Source organism: Tamandua tetradactyla, chromosome 16, assembly GCF_023851605.1.
Source record: "Tamandua tetradactyla isolate mTamTet1 chromosome 16, mTamTet1.pri, whole genome shotgun sequence".
NCBI classification, from domain to species: domain Eukaryota; kingdom Metazoa; phylum Chordata; class Mammalia; order Pilosa; family Myrmecophagidae; genus Tamandua; species Tamandua tetradactyla.
Genome location: NC_135342.1, coordinates 76,576,528 through 76,599,136, shown reverse-complemented (window position 1 = coordinate 76,599,136; position 22,609 = coordinate 76,576,528). Strand labels below are relative to the sequence as shown.

Below are 22,609 nucleotides of genomic sequence, written 5' to 3'. Positions count from 1 at the left end.
GGTTTGTTGGGATCTTCTATTTCTTCCTGAGCCAGTGTACCTAGTCTGTGTGTCTCCAGGAATTTGTCCATTTCATCTAAGTTGTCTAGTTTGTTGGTATACAGTTTTTCATGGTATCCTCTTATGATTTCTTTTATTTCTTCAGGGTCTGTGGTAATGCACCCCTTCTCATTTCTGACTATTTGTATCCTCTCTCTTTTGTTCTTTTTCAATCTTGCTAGTGACCCATCATTTTCTCAAAGAACCAACTTTTGGTTTTATTGATTCTTTCTATTGTTCTTTTGTTCTACCATTCCTTTATCTCTGCTTTAGTCTTTGTTATTTCCTTCTATTTGCTTTGTGGTTAGTTTGCTGTTTTTTCTGAAGTTCCTCCAGGTTTACTGTTAAGTCCTCGATTTTTACTTTCTTGTTTCTTGAATTTCTCTAGCAATTTCTTCTTTGACCCACTGGTTGTTTAAGAGTGTGTTATTTAACCTGTATATATTTGTGAATGTTCCCTCTCTTTGGTGGTTATTGAGATCCATCTTCATCCCATTGTGATCTGAATAAGTACTTTGAATAATTTCCATATTTCTACATTTATAAAGACCTGTTTTGTGCTTCAGCATATGACTATCCTGCCTGGAGAATGTTCCATGAGCACTAGAGAAAAATGTATAACCTTGTTCTTTGGGGTGCAATGACCTATATATGTCTATTAGGTCTAATTCATTTATCAAGTTATTTAACTTCTCTATTTCCTTGTTGATCTTCTGTCTGGTTGCTCTGTCTATAGAGGAGAGTTGTGTATTACTACTATTATTGTTGAAACATCTATTGCTCCCTTCAGTTTTGCCAATGTCTGTCTCGTGTACTTTGGATCTCCTTAATTGGGAGCAGAAATATTTATGATTGTTATATCTTGATGGTAAATTGACCCTTTTATTAGTATATAGTGTCCCTCTTTGTCTATTATGATGTCTTTACATTTAAAGTCTATCTTGTCTGATTTTTAGCTACTCCTGCTTTCTTCTGGTTGCAACTTACATGGAAAATCTTTTTCCATCCTTTCACTTTCAATCTCTTTGTATCCTTTTGTCTAAGATGAGTCTCTTGTAAGCAGCACATAGCTGGATTATGTTTCTTAATCCATTCTGCCAATCTGTATCTTTTAATTGGTAAATTTACTCCATTAACATTCAAAGTTATCACTGAAAAGGCACTTCTTGATTCCACCATCTTATCTTTTTTATCTTATTCGTCAGATCTATATATTCTTTTCCCTCTTTCTCTTTGTATTCTTTAAATTATCCCTACTGGTTCTCTTCAATTCTGTGCCCTCCTCCGGACCTCCCTCTCCTTTTTTTTTTTTTTTTTTTTTCAGCTGGCAGAACTCCTTTTAGTATTTCTTGTAGGGCCAGTTTCTTGTTGACAAATTCTTCCAGGACTTCTTTGACTATGAAAACTTTAATCTCTCCCTCAATTTTGAAGGACAATTTGGCTGGGTACAGATTTCTTGGCTGGAAGTCTTTCTCTTTCAGGATCTTGAATATATGCCTTCTCACCTTCAGGGTGCTAGTTGAGTAGTCTGAACTCAGTCTTATTTGATTCCCCTTGTATATAGTAGATTGTTTTTCCTCTTGCTGCTTTCAGGATTTTCTGCTTCTCTTCAACATCTGACAGAAGGATTAGTATGTGCTTTGGAGAAGGCCTATTTGCATTTATTCTGTTTAGAGTGCTTTGGGCCTCTTTGACTTGAATATTTATGTCTTTTATGAGGGTTGAGTAGTTTTCCCCATTATATCCTCAACTACTCTTCCTAGCCCTTTACTCCTCTCTTCTCCTTCCGAGACACCAATGACTCTTATATTTGTGTGCTTTGTTTAGTCTGTCATTTCCCTGAGTCCCCATTCAATTTTTTCCATCTTTTTTGCCATTTGCTGTTTTGAGTCTTTGAAGTCAACTATCCTGTCCTCTATTTCATGTATTCTTTCTTCCATCTCTTCAAGTCTGGTGTTGTGTGCCCCTAGTATGGTTTTTATTTGGTCAACAGAGTCTTTAGTCTCTGTGATTTCTGCTACTTTTGTATTTATTCTTTCAAATTCCTCTTTGTGCTCTTCTACTGTCTTCTTGATCTCCTTTATGTCATTTGTTATCCCACTTATTTTATTAGGTAGAGTTGTATGAACATCTTTTTTTTTTTTTTGTATGAACTTCTTTGATTAGTTCCAATGTCTGTGTCTCCTCTGGTGTTTTAATTTGGTCATTAGGCAGGGCTATATCTGTCTGCATTGTGATATGCTTAATGATCTTCTGCTGTCTTCGTGGCATGTAAATATCTTGATTGATTTACTTTGGGAGTTGATTTCTTTCAGTAGTCTAAGGCTTGTGTTTGTGGGATGGTTGTACAGCAGGGAGCAGGGCATGGGGTGGAGCACTCAGTACAGTGATTACTTTCAGGGTAGGTATGGGCGCAGATTGGGGATGTTACACTGATGCTTGTGAACGTGAGTGCCCAGCGGCCAGGGAGGATGTAGCTGTGTGGGTGCACCAGTCTGGGGGGTGTAACCCTGGCATGTGCTAGTCTAAGGCATGGGCCCCTTTGTGCACATGTGTAGAGCTGTGACAGCAGGTTGGCATTATGCCTTCATGGACTGGGGGTAGATGTGACCCGGCTGTGCAGGTCGGCACCTCCTGAGAGCTGGGAAGTGTGGCTGAGGGCCATCAGCATGCATGGTTCTAGGACTGCTGTAAAGTGCGGTTCCCAGAGCTAAATGACGTGACTGGGGGTCCACGTGCATGCATGGACCTGGGAATGCTATAAACGGACAGGCTGAGCTGGGGGGGTAGGCTGTGCAACACTGTGGGGGGGGGCGGGGATAGCCTAGGTATGGAGGTTAGTGGCCACAGTCTTTATGTGCTGGCAACAGCCTTCAGGGAACAGGGAGGGGAGGCAGTGCTTGGCAAGGGTGCGAGAGAGGTGGGTTGGGCTGCACTTGGGGTGGGGGTAGGGGCAGGTACATGGATTGGGGGCTGGTGGTGTGGGGGGCACCTGGAAAGTATGGGGAATGGGAGCGGGTGATGGAGTTCAGGTGCATGGGGTGTGGGGTGAGTCACCGGGCTGCACCGGTGAGGGTAGCATGCCCAAGGAACAAGGCCTGGCTTACTTCCTAGTCTCCTGTTCCCATCTGTGCACTTCTGCGGGCTCCACGCCTCCGCACCAGTCTCCAGCTTTCTGCCTCTCAGTTCCTCGGCCTCTGCAACCAGGGCTGCCGCATGTGGTGCAGAAGGCTCTCCCAGGTCAGCCACCCTCCCAAATCACTGCCTCAGTCACCCTCTTGTCCCTTCTCTAACTTTCCCATGGAGTGAGGGTAATCTCGAGTTACTCTAATGGCCATCTTCCCGGAAGTCCAGTTTATTGCTTTTTGCCAAACTATTTCTGAAGTTGTTGAAACAGTGGCACCTGACAGCATCTGATCAGGAGGGGCTGAAACTGCAGGGATCCAGTGTTTCTACTTCATCAGCCAATATCTGGCTCAGTGTGGGCTGTGTCTCCCTCTGTACTTGGGGCAGAGGATTTCTGCAGCCATCCCAGCCCCCAGACATTCCCCACGCAGTGGGCATCAGGAGCCATGGATGAAATTACAGTCTCTGTCCATGGTTTCTCAGTATCTTTATCCTGCATTTCCCTGGATCCCCCAGTCCCTGGGTCCCCAATCAGTTGATTTGGACAATTTCTGCTTGTCTACTTTGCAAGAGAGAAGTAAGTTCTGCCATTCCCTCCCTAATCTTCCTCTTGGAGGCTCCTCCTTGAGGCACTTTTGTATTTAGTACTTAACAGCTTGTGTTCTGTCCTGGGTCTCTGTCGACTTGGGTCCCTGTATCTGGATATGGTTGGGATTCTAACTCACTCTGAATGCCTTTATAGGCTGTGTTCCCGGTGGGAGGGGAAGGATCTGGGCTGCTGCCTCTGAGCACTTCTCAAGCCGCATGGGACTGAGGGAGGGGGAGGGAAGAGGATGGCCAGTCTGGGATGGAACTTTCCTACCTGATATTTTTCTTTCTTTGCTTCATCATTTGCGGAGTCCAGTCTCTACCTTCCTCTAGAGTCTAAGCAAGTCTCTGATCACTTTTTTCAATCTTTTTTTCTTTCAGCTCCTCAACCTGAATGTCTATTAAAATCTTTTTCACATTTTTAAATTCAACTGTTAGCCTTTTATTGTTGAGTTGTAAGACTTCTTTATATATTCTGGTTACTACATCCTTATTAGACAGATGACTTGAACTCTTTTCTACCATTCTATAGGCTTTTTTCACTTTCTTGATAATGTTCTTAAACAAGTTTTAAATATTAACTGAATGCAAATTATTTATTATAAATAAAATTCATTTTTTTTCAGGGTTTTTGCCTTTCATTTGGTGAGAGTTTTGTTCTTCCCTCCCTTTTTGACCATCCCTTCCCCTCCCACCCAACCCCCACATTGACCCTTATTCTACTTGCGTGATAACTTTTTTACTTTGGGTATTAGGATTTTGTCAGGCTCTTAGATGAGTTGTATGGGTTCTATTTTTTTCTCTGTTATCCAATAATTTTTATTCTATGAAAATATATTCTCTTTACTTGCATGTTTGGTACAGGTTGCAAAAAACATCTGGTGTTGACACCATCTGGCATTAATGCTATCTAGGGGGCAGAGCTTTGGCTACTGTTTGTGTTTCTCTGATGGTAATTGTTAGCCAGCCAGATAATGATTCTTAGATGTACTTTGGTCACTCGTAACAGAATACTGACCATTTAGTGTAGCTGTCCAAATGTCTTAATATAAATTTGGGGATTAATTTTTAATCTTGTCTATGTCTGTAGTTATGACCACTAATCTTTTTCCCTCCTGGTGTTCATTTGTGCTTTCCTTCTTTTTTTTCTTAATTTATCCATTTTATTCATTTTTGAAAGAACCGTCTATTTCCTTTATTAACTTCTATTAACTGTCTATTAACTCTGCTTCATGTGTTTCTCTTGTATTTTTTTTGTACTTTTGAGTTTTTCTCCCCCTAGCTTCTAAGTAAAACCATAGTTCTTATATTTTTGCTTTTCTTGTTTTACAGTAAGCACATTTTAAACACTAACTTTTTTCCAGAACAGAAAAAGCTTTGTCCATTCCTTTCAATGGGAAAACATCTTAGAAGTAGAATTTTCAAGTATAAGGCTTTTCAAGTATACTTAAAATTTTCAAGTATAGGATTTGGGGGCCTCATTTTTAACTTCTATCTTTATAAGTTTTTGCATTTAGGCTTGCATTAGAAGAATTAAGTGTCTTTCTCTATGACTTGTCATACAGGCAGTATTTGTAAATGTGCTGTGCTTGAGCAAAATGTCTGTTCTCTGAGTATAAAGCTCAGTGTGTCTTTCTGTTAGTCTATGTGTGTATTTGATAAGCTTCTTACTTGTGCTTTTCAGGTTCTCTGGATCTTTGTTTTGTGTCTTCTTAATCTGGAGTTTTCAGCAAGAACACTGTTAGGTTAGTCTGTTGTGAGAAGCATAAAAGTCGGTCTGTTGCAGTTTGTTGGTGTGGCATTATTATATCTATCTTGAATTATAATTTGATCTTAATGCTTTGCCACCTTTATTTTGTTAGAATTTTCCTGAATTATCTTTTTATGTAACCTTTTCCTTTTCAAAAATATAGGAAAATGAAAAGAATGCTTGGAATGCTACCATTTTCTACTATTTGTTTTGCTCACAGTCTCTTTCTCTCTCATTTACTTTCCACTATTACTTATTTTTCTGTCTAAGTGTATCAGGTATGAACCAGAAAGCTTGAATATGCCTGTATGCTCTTGTGATAGTGCAAGTGTGCTTTACTATCTGTGCCAAGCACACCTGTACTTCCAATCTTTTAAAAAGAAATAAAACACATGAGAGGTAAAACTACCCCCATCGCCGCTTAATCCCTGCCGTGACTTTGAGACTTTCCTTTTAGTGCATTTGTATTTATTTATCCATCTATCTTGTAGGTGGGTCTGCCATAAACAATGTAGAGTATTGTTTGGTGGGTTTTAAAAATGTGTGTAAATGGTATTGCTGGATATGTATTGATCTGTGTTTTGCTGTTTTTATATATATTGATTTTTTTGTTGTTGTTTACATTGAGGTGAACAAATTAACTTTAAAGTGAACAAAAGAACAATTGTGGCATTTAATACATTCACAATGTTGTGCAGCCAACTCTAATTCCAAAACACTGTCATCACCCCTAAAATAAACCCTGCCCCCATGAAGCAGTTTTTCCCCATTGTCCTCTCCACCCAGCCACTGCCAGTTGTTTTCTGTCTCTATAGATTTAACTATTCTGGATATTTCACACAGATAGAATCAAACAACATGTGACCTTTTGTGTGTCCTCCTTCACTTAGCATATTTGTAAGGTTCATCGAACCGACATTGTAACATGTATCAGTACTTCATTCCTTTTTATGGTTGAACAGTGTTTCTGTGTGTGTGTGTGTGTGTGTGTGTGTCTGTGTCCCATCATCTGCTTATCCATTCATCTGTTGATGGAAAGCAGAGTTGTTTCCACTTTTGCCTCTTTTGAATACTGCTATGAACATATGTGTACATGTATTTGTTTGAGTACCTTTTTTCAATTATTTTGGATATTATACCAAATGGCATTGCTGGGTGACATATCAATTCTATGATTAGCTTTTTGAGAAACTACCAAATTATTTCCACAACAGCAGAACATTTTATATTCCCACCAGCAATGTACAAGGACTCCAGTTTCTCCACATAATCCCCAACATGTTACTTTCCAGGATTTTTGATGATATTCATCCTAGTGAGTGTCGTATCTCATTGTGGTTTTGATTTGCTTTTCCCTACTGACTAATGATGTTGAATAACTTTTCATGTCTTGTTGGCCATTTGTATATCCTTTTAACTTTCTGTTGCAGTAATTACATTTATAATATTGTGATACTATCCCCAATACCCATTACACTAAATTTTTTAACACCTCAAACAAACTCTGCACCCATTTTAAGCAATAACTACCTCATTTTTCTTTTTATTCCTTGAAATTGCATTTCACTTCCCTCTCAATTTTAACCTAAAAATGTCTGCTTGTACATTAATTCATCTGTCATACAATTATATAAGATTATATCGTATCCTTTAAACATAAAAAATCTTTCTGGATTGAGCTTTAGTACACACTCAACATTTGTACTACAAATACAGAACAAATTGCAATAAATTACTAAACATAAGAGTTCATTGGAAATATATCAGCTATGAAATGAAGAAGGTTTTTCTTCCCAATTGGTTCATGTATGTATAGGTTAACATTATCATTGTTAAACTTAAGCCAAGATAGAGCATTACTTCCCTCTGTCCTTTTCTACTTTAGGTATGGAAGTACTGATAATCCCCATTCACAAAAATATGGAGATGGGAGTGAAAGGGATTTTGTGATAGCAGTATCTCTGAATTCTTCAAATGCCTTCTTAGTTATATGCTAAGAAAGTAGAACCATCTGGATCTGCCTTTGATATTGTTGAAAGCAAAGAAATGGATACCCCAGCCTTGCATATTATAAAGAATCTCTCACCTTCTGAGCACCCATATTTTTGAATTGGTGCCCCCAGATTTTACATGTTGGGTTTTAGTCTACAGTAAGATTGAGGATGTTTTCTTTTGTATTTTCTCAGAAGACAATTCTTGAGAGAATACTACGGGAAGGTACGATCCAAAACTTGATGTCTTAAAATTCTAGCCTGCATACTCCTTGGAGAGTCAGGCACACCCCCTAGGGTGAGGCTGCCCTTGAAGGCTTAAGTTTAGGTTCTTTAACCAGGCCATAAAGTATATACATTATAAGGTTATGCTGCCAGGCTTACTTCTTAATATGAGCAGCAGGTCTGCCAACATGTTTCCCCATATCCGAGACCCTTGCAGGAGTTCTTGGCAAAAGGATTTGATATCAAATTTTGGAAATGTGGTTGTGCATGCCCCTCCTCACTCCCATTCCACGGTAGGAAAATTATTCAACTTTGTGAATTTCCCAAACTCAAACTACCTAACCATACCCTTCCCCTTTCATTTTTCCATGTGATAACTGATATTCAAAATAATGTACCTAGGAAAATAGAGAATAGAAGTAATTCAACACATACATGGTTGTGGTTGGAAGCTTCCACAATGCTCCCATCACTATATTCCTTTACTTGAATCAATCATGGTTTAACCTTTATATACTGAGCATACCTAAACCAGATTGTTTGTACTTAGATTATGTCGCTTGTGGAGCAGACTCTGGGAAAAGCAATGATGCATCTGTATACCTCACTGTCCCTCTGTGTGTCTTTCCTGGAGGTAATCAGATAAGTTCCCAACATCCCCAAGCATCAGATTAATGTGTTATCCTATTAAAGGTGAAATGGAGGAACCAAAGCAAATACTCTCTAAGTGTGAAGGTCAAGCCATGGTAGCACCTAGGAGAAGAGACAGTTTTAGATAGAGGGTTCTTCCCAGCACCATTTGTATTATAACCTAGATTTTTACACAGGGGTGGCTGAAGAAAGGATCTGCTTTTGTCTGCTATCCCGCTGTTTCTCAACTTCTTTGATAAAATAGCAAGAAATCTATTTTAAGCAAAAAGGGGATCCAGGCCTTAGTATCTGGCTTTACAACAGAGTCTAAGGGGGAGCTGTAGCTCATACTCACCCGTAAACTGAACATGAGGATAATGACGGCAACCCCTGAGCTCTACTGTGCAGGCTGATGGTAGAGCCGCAAGGGGGGCAGGTTCTGTGTGCAAGAATCACACAGATGTCTACTTGGCCAGATGGCAGTGGGGCACGGGTGACAGGGTCTGAAAACTCCTTCCCTGCAACCTTCAGCTCAGTACGTTTTGCCTCCACCCTTTCCTGAAAGTTGCTTTGAGCATCTGCTACCATTGGGCACATTCTTCCCATTGGCTGCTCACTGACAATTTAAAAATAACTCCCGATCTTGGGAGTAACCAAATTAAAGTCACAAAATAATAGTCCCACCTTGGACTGACTGCTTGGACCTAGACTCTCAGCTTTAGAGAAGGTGAAATGTGTTTCTTTTAGGAGCTCATGGACGTGTATATTCCATGAGAGTTTGGTTTTTAATACTCTACCCCCAGACCTGGCATGAAACTATCATGTACTCCAAAAAAGCCATGTTTTAATCCTCAGCCAGTCCTGTGGGACCAGCCGTATAGTTTAGGGTGGGAAACTTTGGATTGTTTCCATGGAGATGTGACACACCCAACTGTGGGTGTGGACTTTTGATTAGCTTGAGATGTGATTCTCCCCATTTCAAGATGGGTCTTGATTAGTTTACTGGAGTCCTTTAAAAGGGGAAGCATTGTGGAGAAACCTCAGATGCAGACGCTTGGAGAAGAGTTGCTTCAGAGCTGACAGAGACAAGGATACGTGGAGACACTTGGAGTGCTGACGACAGAGTAGATGCCCAGACATGGGCAGAGCCCAGCAGATGCTGTCTTTGTCTTCCCATGAGATTTAAGCAAGCCAGAACCTGGAAAGAGCCCAGGGAAGCCAAGAGATGAAACCCAGCCCTGGAGAAGCCAAGTGAGGAACCCTCACAGAAACAGAGGCTGAAAGCAACGGAGCGAGCCCAGGAGCAAGGGACCAGCAGATGCCAGCCATGTGCCTTCCCAGCTGACAGAGCTGTTCCGAAGGCAACAGCCTTTCTTGAGTGAAACTGATGCCTTAATTTGGACATTTTTATGACCTTAGAACTGTAAACTTGCAACTTAATAAATTCCTGTTTTAAAAGCTGTTCTAGTTCTAGTATATTGTTTTCCAGCAACTTTACAAACCAAAACAGTTCTTGACATAGGAGGAATCTAAAAAATTTTTGTGGAATGAAGAAATGGGATCTTCTGATCAGCCAGAGCCCATTTTGTTGTTGTTGTTGTTGTTTAATCTTTTAGCTTAGCTTGTTGCTGCAGAAAGCTGGACAACCCGGAGAACTTCCCCAAAGCCTGATTTTCCTCTACCCCCTTAAAGCAGCAAAGTACTGATGGTCTGTGCAGGGGGCAGACAAAGCGCCTTCACCATGGTCTCGCAGTCAGCTCAGTGTGACAAGAGGCACGGGGGTGACAAGAGGGGCTGGAGCCTCTGAGCAGCAGGCAGAGTGGGGGGTAATAAGTTGGTTGAGCCTTCGGCTGGTCTCTGGTCTCTCTGAACGGCATTTAAAAACAGAGAGGCCCAAAGATTTCCACTCTCCACCCCCAATAATCCCAGTGAAGAAGGAAGTCTCTATCATTCATTGATCTTGTGCAGAGGGTATTTAGGCATCTTTGTAAGGAACAGAGATTCCATCAGCCAACCATCTCGGTCCATGCAGGTGGCCAGTCTAGCCGTCCAGCCTGCCAGTGGCAGTTCAGTGCATGGAGCTGAGCTGTTGACCAGGGGCACTAGTGAGTATGGGGAGCAGTGTTGGGCAGGGGCGGGACCCCCCATACCCTGGGCCCTCGTGGAATCCTGAACTGTGGAGTCATCAGCCTTTTTGTACAAATCCTTCTCAGAATCTATTGCATTAGTTCCTTACATTTCAGGTTCCTCTTCTGTGGAAGTCAATCAGAGGCAGAATCTTGCTTGCCAGAAAAGTAATCCTGTCCAGCAGAGAGGAAACTTATCGTGACTTCCACTGCTTTTATTTAATGAGGTTTGGAACATGAGAGGCCAAAGATGAGATGCACGTTTTCAGGACACTCTACAGAGAGTGTAAGTTAAGAAAGTTGTCCAAGGTGAAAAGGAGAGCAGGAAATCACCCCAACTCATGGCAGTGGGGTCTTCTTGGGAAATGTCATGGTGCTGACAGGCTTGTAAAAGAAGACATCACAGGTTAGCATCTTCCCATGGGCTGAACCATGCATATTCTCTTACACACAAACACGCACAGGCCACCCTTAGTTACCTACCCCCGCATCTATGAGTAAAACTTGCTGTTGCTGACTCGCTTCTCCCTTAACCTGAAATAAAACAGATTTCACAATCACCAATCGGGTGTGAGAAACAGGCTCTGTGCTGAGCTCTGTAATGTTCCTTGATGCCTATAGTTGCAAGGCTTTCCTAGCTGCGGGGTCCTAGCAGGCTGTGTCTCCTCTCTGAATCCCAATTTCCTCACTGATATTATGGGTTAATATCTACCCTATAGGTCAAAGTAAAGAACCAGTGCAAATAACATGGGTAAGGAGCTCAACACGGTGTTTCTCATTGGTTGGGGCGATGACATTCTTATGGAGCTAATTCTCATTGCAAGACCCAAGGAGTCTCCTCACATGCCTGTAGCACAACCAGAAGCACCCCTGATGGGGGTGATTCTGCACTGGACAAGCACATTCTCAGGAACTCAGCTGCGACTTGTTAAAAGGCAATGGTCGGGTGAGCCATGATGGCTCAGCAGGCAGAGTTCTTGCCTGCCATGCCAGCAACCAGGGTTCATTTCCCAGTGCCTGCCCATGCAAAAAAAAAAAAGGCAATAGTCATCATTTATTTTCTTATTATTGAAGTATCCTTCTAGAGATTGCAGTTGTGCTTGGAGAAGCTGCAGCTGCTTAAACTATTGCCATAAGTATATTTATAGAGAAAAGGAAAACTAGAGTCAAGGGTACCAGTCAAAAGATTTCCAAAGAAAGCAACTGTGGGGGCTTTCCCAGAGGCTGGCCCCGGAGGCCAAGGTCATTGTGCCTGATGTGCTTTCAAGGAGTGAGATCTGCCACCACCTCGCCCCCCCCAGGCGCCTGCGGGCGGAGCGGGGCTGGCCCACCTCCGGTTGCACTTCTCCTGGCACAGCTGCAGCTGGTTCTCGTTGACGTTGAACTCCTTCACAAGAGCGTCGCGGTTGGCACTGCGCAGGTTCTGGTGTGTGTCGTAGAGGAAGAGCTGGTTGTTCAGTTCTTCTTGTCGTCTCCGCAGCTGGCGGCAAGAGGAGTAAAGTTCCTCTTCGCTCTCCTGGGGAGGAGAGGAGAGAACAGTGTGGTGACTGCGTCCGCCAAACCAGATGTGGCCGAGACCTCTCAGCCATGTGCTTGAAGAGCAGACCCTCACCCCAGGGTGACCATCGACTGTGACTGGGGGAGGTTGGTGGAGGGGGCAGGGAGGGAAGGAGTCAAGGAATAAAAACACAATAGATTTTGCACAGGGAATGGAGATAAAGTGGACAGTCCTTGGTGGCTGACTGAATGCATGGAGGGAAGCACTGGGAAGAGTCAATAATGATTTTAATTAATTAATTTATGCCCTTCCTCAAGGAAATCAGCTTTCCTCCCTATAAAAAACAAAGCAAAAGGAAACCCCCATTCAAGTCTTAACACTGTAGCATTCCCTTTTTACTTCTCCTGCTGATTTTATATATGTAGTTTAGTGGTGAATTCATCTTCAGGTTCCAGTTCAAAATCTACCTTTTCCATTAATGCTTCAATAATTACAGGGCTTTTCCTCCTTTTCTGAACCCCAAAGTATTTACGGGCTATATTATTTAGTCTTTAATAGTCTGTATATATGAGATGCACATTCAGGAAGATACATAAAATAAATTTACAATTTAATGAATAACTTATAAAGCAAACAGCTATGGAATTGCCACCCAAGTCAAAAAATAGAGCTTTGCCAGTGCACCCCCTTCCCAAGCAAGCCCCCTTTCTTCCCACTTAGAAGTCTGTGACAGTCACTTCCTGCATTCTTCTAAGTCTGAGTTTTCATGCAAAAATTTAAATTGTTTTTCTTTCCCAAGCCTCTAGTTATTTCTGTTTTCTAATACATCTTACTTATTTCCTTGCTCACCATTGCTTCTGGCACTGCATGCCTTCTTGTTTACATAAATACTTTTGCAGTTCTCTTAGCAAAGGTCTATGAGTACTAAATTATCTGTCTTTGTATGTTAGAAAAATAACTTCCTTTTGCCCTCATTCTTGAATTATGGTTTATTAGGTATAGAATTTCTAGACTTAGAGCTGTTTGTATTAAGCATTTTGAAGATATTGTCTCTTGGTCTTGAAGCGGCTACTTCTGTAGATGTTATACGGTCTGCTCTGTGGTCTGTCAGTTCTTTGGAAGGAATCTGTCTTTTCTCTTTTCTTTATTTTTTTCTTTATCCTAAGATTCTGCCTATTCAACCTGATATATCTACGTATGGATTTATACATCTTTTTTTTTTTTTTACATGGACAGGCACCAGGTCCTCTGGCATGGCAGGCAAGCGTCCTTGCCTGCTGAGCCACCGTGGCCCGCCCGGATTTATACATCTTTATACAGCTATGCTTATCCTCTGAGGACTCCTGTCTCTTCACTGCTCATTTAAAATGTTTTATGTTGAAATGTTTATCATGTCATACACATTCGCCAGCACACTTCAACTTTACTAATTCTTTCTTGGTATCCATTCTAGAATTGCCTACTAAGCTTTAAAAATTATTTTCTAAAAAATTTTCAAATTTTACTTCCAGGATTTCTAATTGGTCCTTTTGGTCTTCATTAATAGCAAGTGTGCTGGTTTGAAAGGATGTATGTCCCCTAGAAAAGCCATGTTTTACTCTAAATCCCATTTCATAAAGGCAGAACAATCCTTATTCAATACTGTATGTTTGAAACTGTAATCAGGTCATCTCCCTGGAGATGTGATTTAATCAAGAGTGGTTGTTAAGCTGGATTAGGTGACTACGTGTCTCCACCCAATTGGGTGGGTCTTGATAAGTTTCTGGAGTCCTACAAAAGAGGAAACATTCTGGAGAATGAGAGATTCAGAGAGAGCAGAGAATGCTACAGCACCATGAAGCAGAGAGTCCATCAGCCAGCGCTTTGGAGATGAAGAAGGAAAACATCTCCCAGGGAGCTTCATGAAACAGGAAGCCAGGAGAAGAAGCTAGCAGATGATGCCATGTTCGCCATGTGCCCTTCCAGATGAGAGAGGAACCCTGACCGTGTTCGCCATGTGCCCTTCCAGATGAGAGAGGAACCCTGACCGTGTTCACCATGTGCCTTTCCAGATGAAAGAGAAACTGTGTTCGCCATGTGCCTTTCCACTTGAGAGAGAAACCCTGAATTTCACTGGCCTTCTTGAACCAAGGTATCTTTCCCTGGGTGCCTCAGATTGGACATTTCTATAGACTTGTTTTAATTGGTACATTTTCTCGGCCTTAGAACTGTAAACTACCAACTTACTAAATTCCCCCTTTTAAAAGCTATTCTGTTTCTGGTTATTGCCTTCCAGCAGCTAGCAAACTAGAACAGCAAGGTAAATTCTTTTTTCAAATACATGTTATTTTTTCAATTCTCTATTACAATTTTCAGATTCATTGGAGTGAATTCTCTTACATTTGTTAGCTATCGTAACATTATTTTCCTCCTGTGCTTTAAGTTTTTAATTTGCAGGCTTATCTTGAATGGGCAGCGTTCCCCTCCCTGTAGCTCTGTGTTTGGTTTTCAGAATGTCTAACAGGGGGCAGCTCTCAAGGGAAGGGCCAGCAAAGTGCCACACAGACAGCTCAGGGCTCTGTGCTTGTTCTGGCCGCAGTGCTGGGGCAGCTTTGTCCTGAAGCAAGGAGGTGCCCACTGGCCTGGGTTCCTGGGAACCTACCACATCTGTCCCCTCCCGTCCACCCCCACCCCCCTTCAGAAAGGTGACAGCCGCCCTGGCCCCAAATCTGCACCCACCCTTCAGTCCCCAGCAGTAGCAACCAAAAATGAAACGAAATACACAAATTAAGCATTCAAACATAAGGAGTTATATAAAGAACAGCAGTACCCTAGGGAAAGCAGATTGATTCAGTTCAGATAAATGTAGAAATGAAGAAAGTAGAAAACAGCCAAAAAATAAAATACAAAATAAATGTAATAAGAGCTGGGTTTTATGGGAAAAACTCAAACATATGCACAGGAACAATTAAGTACATAATCCCTATCTACCTTAATCAAGAAAAGCATGGAGGCACAAATAGCCTTGCAAATAAGACATGATAGAAGAAGAAATTAAAAGGACTATTGCTTTGCTAAACCCTGCAAAATAAATAAAAGCCAAGGTGATACTGAAAAAACGAATACATGTACGTACATTATATAGGGATATTGTATCATATATATCTCAAATCCATCTCTCTCAAATCTGTCTCCTATATCTCATTCGCATACATATATCTTTCTCACATGCTATATATATAATATATACACACACACTTATATCACCCACACACATATTTCTTATAGGAAATGACCCCAAAGAGAGAAAAAAATTGGAGACTAATTTTATCCTTGAAGAAAATGGGAAACTTTTTACAATAATGCCCCAAAAGTTTCACAAATGCTGTCTAACATCAGTTAGATACAGGAAGCAGGTAACACCAATTCTGTGCAATAGCCCTAAAAAGGAAGGCAGGCTTCCAAATAACTTTAATGCAGCCAAGCCTAACAAACCCTGACCAAAACCTCCCCCAACTACAGACCAAACTCCTAACGAACACCAGTGGAAAAATCCTGAATTAAATATTAATGCAGATTATAGAAGCATATTAAAGAACACTATTCTATCTTTCTCTCAGAAATTTTTTCTGTTCTCTAAAGATGACAGTTTCTTTTAAACCTCCTTATTCATAGCTGATGATTTTGCTTCCTGTTTCAAGTGGAAACAGAAGCAGTTAGATGAGACATATTTATTAATAAGATAAAGTTCATCTTTCCACCACCAACTCTGCCAGTCTGAGCACCTGTACCACATCTCACACCATCTTTCCAGCCTGCCCACCATCTCCCTCCTGCTCATGTTTTAATCTTGTACATGTTCCTTTTCTCCCCCGCATTATCCCTCTCTCCCCTCTACTGGGTCCTCCCCAGCAGCAGCCTGCAGCCCGTCTTATAACACCTCTCCCTTCACCCCACAGCCCCTTCTGGCTACTGAACCATTTCCTTTCTCGATTTCATAGCAAATGCCCTTGAACAGATCATTTGCTTCCCAGCACTGCATCATCTACTCCTAACACCATTTTAGAACTTATTTATTGAGAAACCATTCGCATGCCATACAATTCATTCAGTCAATGTTTTTTAGTATATTTGCAGAATTGTGCCATGATTGCTGTTAGGCAAGACTCCTCCCCCCATGATGTGACTGGCCATTAACGGATATTCCCACACAGCAGTTCCATAACTGATCCCACACTGGCCCTCCAGCAGCTGTATTCACCCTCTGGCAGTTACAGCCCTGCATGACTGCAGGGGCGTTTAACTTTTCACCCAGCCCAGACCCTCACGTGTAAAGATCCTTTAATTGCTCTCTTTGGCAGATGAAGTCTGACTTCAGACTCCCACCATGCTGGTATCTGAATAAATTCCTTCACCTGTGATCAGTCTGCTTCCACCTTCTTCAAATCTAACAATTGCCACCGTCCATTTTGGAACACTTTCATCACTTCAAAAAGAAACCCTGTGCTGGGTGGTGCAACAGTGGTTCAGTGGCAGAATTCTTGTGTGCCGTGCTGGAAACCCAGGATCAATTCCCAGAGCCTGACCATGTTTTTCCAAAAAGAAAGAAACCCTGTGCCCTCTAGCTGTCTACCACTGCTTCCTCCCCCTCTTTCCCCATTTATTTCCCCACCTCTCTTCCCAGCAACCATTAACCTACTTTCTGTGTCTTTGGTTTGCCTATTCTGAACATGTCATATGAATAGCATTCCATATGTGGTCTTTTGTGTCTGCCTTCTTTCACTTAGCATCATATTTTCAAGGTTCATCCATGTTGCCGCATCTGTCAGTACCTCACTCCTTTCAATGACTCAAAAAGAGTCTGTTGTATGCATATACCATGTTGGGTTTTTCCACTCTCCACTTGATGGATATTTGGGTTGGTTCCACTTTTGGGTTATTATGAGTAATGCTATTATAAATGTTTATATATTTGTATTTATGTGGACATATTTTTTCATGTCTTACCTTTCAGTTTTTATTAATTATATATGCATAGAGTTTAAAGACTCAATAAATATATAAGAGATTATTACAGAACAATCCCCTCATTCACCATCCCCCACCCATTTTCCTGCTGCCTCAAGTCAATAGCTGTTTTAGTAATTAATCACATAACTCTAGATAACTGCTTACACTGCAAGTTCTTGATTTTTCAGTCTTAGGTTTTATCTTCAGGAAATAGTACCTTGGATATTTCTCACACATACTTTATCTTCCCTACAAAGACTTATCAATTTGCTTTTATATTATGATTATATACCTATTCCCCATTTCAACCCTTATACCTTCTTTAATCCCTTGCTTAGAAGATTTTTTTTAAGATACTTGGAATGGTGGGATAAATTTTTAGTTATGAGCTTTTCGTGGTCTGTAACAAAATCTTCACGAAGTTTTCCACCTCTCGTTTTTTGTTTATTTTTCCCTACAGATGCTTTTTACTGAATTTAGTTTTAAACTTGTCAGAGAAGTTGCAGTGATAGGACAGAGTCCCATATAGTCTTCACCACCAGATTCCCCCATGTTAATATCTTGCCCGACCATCGCACCATTATCAAAATGAAGATTAATACTGGTGCAGGTGTGTTAACTACTTGGATTCCACCAGTTTTTCCACTAATGTCCTTTTTACTGTTCCGAGATCCAATCCAAGATTTAGCTGTCAGTCTCCTAAGATTCCTCTGGCCTATGACATTTCCCCAGTCTTCCCTAGACCCTCGCAAAGAACATAAGGGTTCACTGTTATGCACCGTGTCCCTCAAATCAAGTTTGGTATTGTCTCGTGACTCCTCTGAGGGTATGTGCTTGGGCAAGAATGCCCAAGAGGCTACCTGATCTCACCGTGCCTTATCACTGCTGATGCAGTCTTGACTGGGTTAGGATGGCATCTGCCTGGCTTATGCACAGTGAAGTTACTGTGTTGCTCTCTGAAATTAATACATTTCTTAGAGGAAGATACTTTGATACTATCTAAGTGTCCTAATTTTAGCATTCATTGATAAATCTTGCCTTCAGCGATTATTATTGTGTTTTTCAATGTTGGTTTTCTAATTCCCTCATTCCTTCTACATATATTAATTGGAATTCTCCTGTAAGGAAGAGCTGTCTCTTTTCCTTGTTTGCTTCATTCATAGACACCTGGATACTTATTTTATTCCCTGGGTTTTAATTCAGCATTGTCAGCATTTGCTTTGTTGCTCAGGTTTTCCCAGTTATGGCCCTGGGAATTCTTTCAGGCTGATGCCTGGGTTCGTGGGATGTGCCCCACCCTGTTCTCAGCCCTTCTACCTGGATAAGATGTTTCATCATCTTTCACATTTTTTCTAGAAGGCTTTGCCTTGAAAAATATTAACAGGTTCTCTCCAAGCACTGGGGTGAAGACTCCAGCATCTCCAAGCATTGGGGTGACAGCCGTGCTCATGGCTACACCCTCTTCAAACATCAAGGCAGCTGGACTCCAGATCTCATCCTTCTCAAGCATTGGGGTGGCAACCAGACCAGACTCTGTCACTGTTCAGGACAAGGCTCACCCTCCTCAGAACAGTGGGGTGGCAGCCAGGCTCTCCCCAGTCACCGGGGAACGTGCTCCACCCTCTCTGAAGACTGGGGTGCTAACACTTTTCCTGAACAATGGGGTGGAAGGCCCATCCTCTACAAGCTGCAAAGCAGACTCACCCTTTCCACATACATGGGTGGGTCTACTCTCCTGGCATGAGGTGTCTTTGCTCCAGGCCTCAGCTTCCATGGTTCTGCCTTTTAAGTCATTTTTCCCTCAGTCTGTCCCTTTTAGCTGGGCTGGCAGTGGTTCCCATTCATGCAGATCTTGCAAAAAAAAAAAAAAAGTGTTGGTTTTGCATGCAGTACACAAGGGTCCAAAACCTCAGCCAGTAGGACCATCCACAGAGTCTTTCTGGATAGCTGCATTTCCAGTCCTAACTTTCACTGAAATGGCTGGCTGGGTTCATGCAAAATTAAATGCTCACATGGGGCACTATTCTATGGGGGTTCAATTTCTGGAATCTCAGAATTTTCCAAACCATCTATTTCTAGTTTCTTTGTACTTAAGAGTTCAGTTCTCAGCTTATCCCTTCCCTCTCACATTTTACAATAAGCTGCAAGGAGGAACCAGGCTGTACTTTCCACACTTAGTTTAGAAGTCTCCTCATTTAAATATCCAAGCTTGTCACTTTCAATTCTTCCTTTCATCTGACATCAGGACTCAATTTTGCCAAGTTCTCCGCCACTTTAACACGAGGATTGCCTTTCCTCCAGTTTGCAATGACACATTCCTATTTCTAACTAAAGACTCATTGGAAGGCGTCATATTTCTATCAAAAATCTCTTCAAAGTGATCTAGGTCTTTTCTCAAACACCTCACACAATTCTTCCAGAATCTTCCATTTATCCATTTATAAAACCATTCTAGCATTTTTGGTATTTGCAATTTCAGCACCATACTCTTCTGGTGCCAAAATCCGTTTTACTTTGCTAAAGCTGCCAAAATATATCAGAAATGGGCTGGCTTTTAACAATTGGGACTTATTAGTTTCCAAGTTTATAGTTCTGAGGCTGTGAAAATGTCCTAGTCACAGTATCAATAGGTGAGCTGGAGATCCTGGATGCCTCTGCCACATGCCAGGGCACACAGCGGCATCTGCTGACTCTGCTCGCCATGCTGTCGGTGGTCTTCTCTCTCAAGTTTTGTGTCTTTTTCTCTGTCTTCTGCGTCCTTCTCTCTCAGACTCCATGGGCTTTTTTTCTCTGTTTCTCTGAATTTCTTCCTCTTATAAAAGACTCCAGTAAGAGAAGACCAACCTGGGGTGTGCTTCTGCTGAAACAGCCTAGTCAACACCCACAACAGGCCTGCATCCACACAAATGGATTAGCTTTAAGAGCATGATCTTTTCAGGGGGCCATAAAACCTCCAGACCATCCAGCCTCCTTTTCCATGTTTACGATTGTATAGTTTTGCTCTTAGTTCGTTCCTTTACTAAGTATGCAAAAAATTCATTTAATTGGTATTTCAGTTAACCAGCATTTGTTTTATTTTTTCCTATTTTTGTTTGTTTTATGTTTTGTTTGATTGACTTTTATCTCTATTTTGTTCCTCACTTGTTAGTTTATTTTATTGGTCTTTAAACATTTTCTTAAGATGAATATGTAGTGCGTGTTTTCAGTATTTGTTGTGAAACTATTTAAAGACAAATGATTTCTTCTTCTAACTACAGTAATGACCTAAAGGTTTTACTATTCTTTAGGAATTTACTTGTTTTATTTTCAAATTTTATCAGGTCATATAGTCAAATAGTGACTTATATGCACTAGTTATTTTTTAAAATGGATTAAGATTTTCTTTGTAGTCAAGTATTTAATAAACTTCTTAAAAATTCTGAGGAACAGGCAGAAGAAAACAGGATATAATCTATTTGTAGGACAAAAAGTTGTGTATCTCTTAAATTCACTTTGTCATTCATATTATTTTGATCTTCTGTCCTTGTTGGGTTTTTTGTATACTTGATCTTCCAAATTCTGAAAGATTTTTTTTTTATCAAGTTGCCTCTGCATTGACAGCTTTTGTCTTATATATTTGGGTACTATATGTTTCATTTTTTAAATACCTATGATTCATATCCCTCCTGAAAACCAAACATTTTATCATTACACGTTGTTGTTCTTAATTCCTTTCAGTACTGAGGATCTTAAATTCCACTTTTGTTCACTTCTCCCCTTTCTGATTTTCCCCAGTAACTCTTCCACTCCTGTTAATTATCTTTCTTCAGTGTTAAGTAAAATAAAATGGCCACTTGCATTGGGTGGGTTGCCAAGAGGGACTCCTTCCCGGAAATGGAAAACAAAAACAGTTGACCTGCAGGGGCTCCACGAAAATGGAAAAGGACATACCTTTCAGAACAGCAGATAAATACCTGGTCCAGGAAAGCTAGCTTTATCCCAAGGTACAAGCATACCCTGCTAATCAATGTATCTCTGCACTCCACTTTGTGTAAGACACCCCAATGGAAAAAGGAAACTTGTCAGCCAGTCCAGTCAGGACATTTGCTAGCCTGCTTCCACATTTGCCCCTGTAAGCCCCAACCTCCTCAGAGACGCTCCCTTCTACTTTCTGATGGTATGCTGTCTGGTCTGTGAGATCCTCAAGTACCTGGAGTCTTTCTTTTAGCAGTAGTCTGCTTTCTGGTTTATTTCTTATAAACATTGTACCATTGGATTCCTTATCTTCTTTTCTTAAAAAAGAATGCAAACCAATCACCAAATAATATACTATTCATTCCAGTGTGATTACCAGACACTGTATTTTAATTTCCGCTTCTATCCTTTTCCTTATATTTTCTCTCTTGGTCAAGTTTCCGTTTATCTCTCCCTTTGCTTCCTTATTTCTGCACTGCTTTTCAATCCTTATAGTGGTTATCCTCAGCTTTTTAACAATCCTAATTAAAATTACATTTTCTTTTTCCATCAAAATATCAGAATTAACTCTCCCCTTGCAGGATGCCTTGTTTGTCTACTGATCCCCCAGCCATCGAAGTTGCAACTTTCAGGACACTTTTTACTCCCTTTCAACTCCTGAGTTTTTGCTGACATTTTGTTAGCACCAGAAGACTGTAATGAAACATTTTCAGTGTATTTCTTCTGTTTCAAGAACTCTTATTTAACAGAATCACAGTCTCATCACCCCATAAGAAGTAACAGCACTGCCTATTGAACCAAGCACTGGGTTCTACCCCTTCAGTGGTAAAGTCAAATTATGGGGCCTTGGGTGCTAGGCATAGGACCTTCTGTTCTTTGTAAACAGTACTGAACAAACTGGAAAATCTTCATCCAGTTATGAAGACACAGGGAGGTCTTTTTTCTGTGCCTCCAGGTCCACAGGTGTCAAGAAATCTTCCATCTCAACAACCAAGACCAGCTTGGCTGGAGTGTGGTTTGCCCTCCCAATCCCCAGGATTCTAGAACGGGTGTTGTAGCCCATCTACAAAGGGATCTGCCCATCTGCTGTGGCTGAGCCCTTGCCCAGAACCACAGCCTCCTGGTCCTTCCTTCTAGGCCTTTCCATTCTTATACCTTAGCACCCACCCAGCACAAAGCATCCATCTCAGGATCGGTTCTCAAGAGATCCTGAGCAACCAGTTTTCTTAAATGCACCAACCAGTTTTCTCAAATGCACCACCTCCAGCTGGCCCACGTGGTGACAAGGATGATATTACAGCTGCCAGATTTTCCTCAATCCCCCTTGCTCATCTTTCACGCACAAAATTCTTAAAAATCTCATCAGTGTGGATCATCTGAGTGGAGGCCCCTTGCAATTAATGGCAAGACTGGATATAATACATCAATTTAAAAGAAACTATTTACTTGCAGAGAACAATTTTGATATGTATAAAAAAAATGGTCTTCTTTTTCTTTGATCTATTATTCCATTACTAAATATCTAGCCTCGGGAAGTAGCATTTAATCAAATGACATTACTTACAAGAAGACCTGCATTATTTATAAAGCAAAATACTGCGAACATAACTGTCCCTCTGTGGGAAACGGCTGAGTGAATTAAGGTACCTCTGCCATGATGGAATAGTCTGCTTTAACAATCACATTACATGTG

The 22,609-nt window shown here is 41.1% G+C and overlaps 1 protein-coding gene and 1 long non-coding RNA gene across 7 annotated transcripts in view; one reads left to right on the top strand and one right to left on the bottom strand.

Moving 5' to 3' along the window:
- The window catches only part of LOC143659818 (uncharacterized), a 109,350-nt gene that overhangs the window by 45,871 nt on the left and 40,870 nt on the right, over positions 1-22,609 (top strand). The window lies entirely within an intron of this gene.
- PLCG2 (phospholipase C gamma 2) overlaps positions 6,163-22,609 on the bottom strand; it is a 172,712-nt gene continuing 156,265 nt past the window's right edge. For both annotated transcript variants that reach the window (XM_077133130.1, XM_077133129.1), the window contains 3 exons: positions 11,807-11,991; positions 10,959-11,009; positions 6,163-10,859 (listed from right to left, as the gene is read on the bottom strand). In XM_077133130.1, the coding sequence (XP_076989245.1) occupies positions 10,967-11,009; positions 11,807-11,991 (228 nt within the window). In that variant the 3' untranslated portion in view covers positions 6,163-10,859; positions 10,959-10,966. The remainder of the gene's footprint in view (positions 10,860-10,958; positions 11,010-11,806; positions 11,992-22,609) is intronic.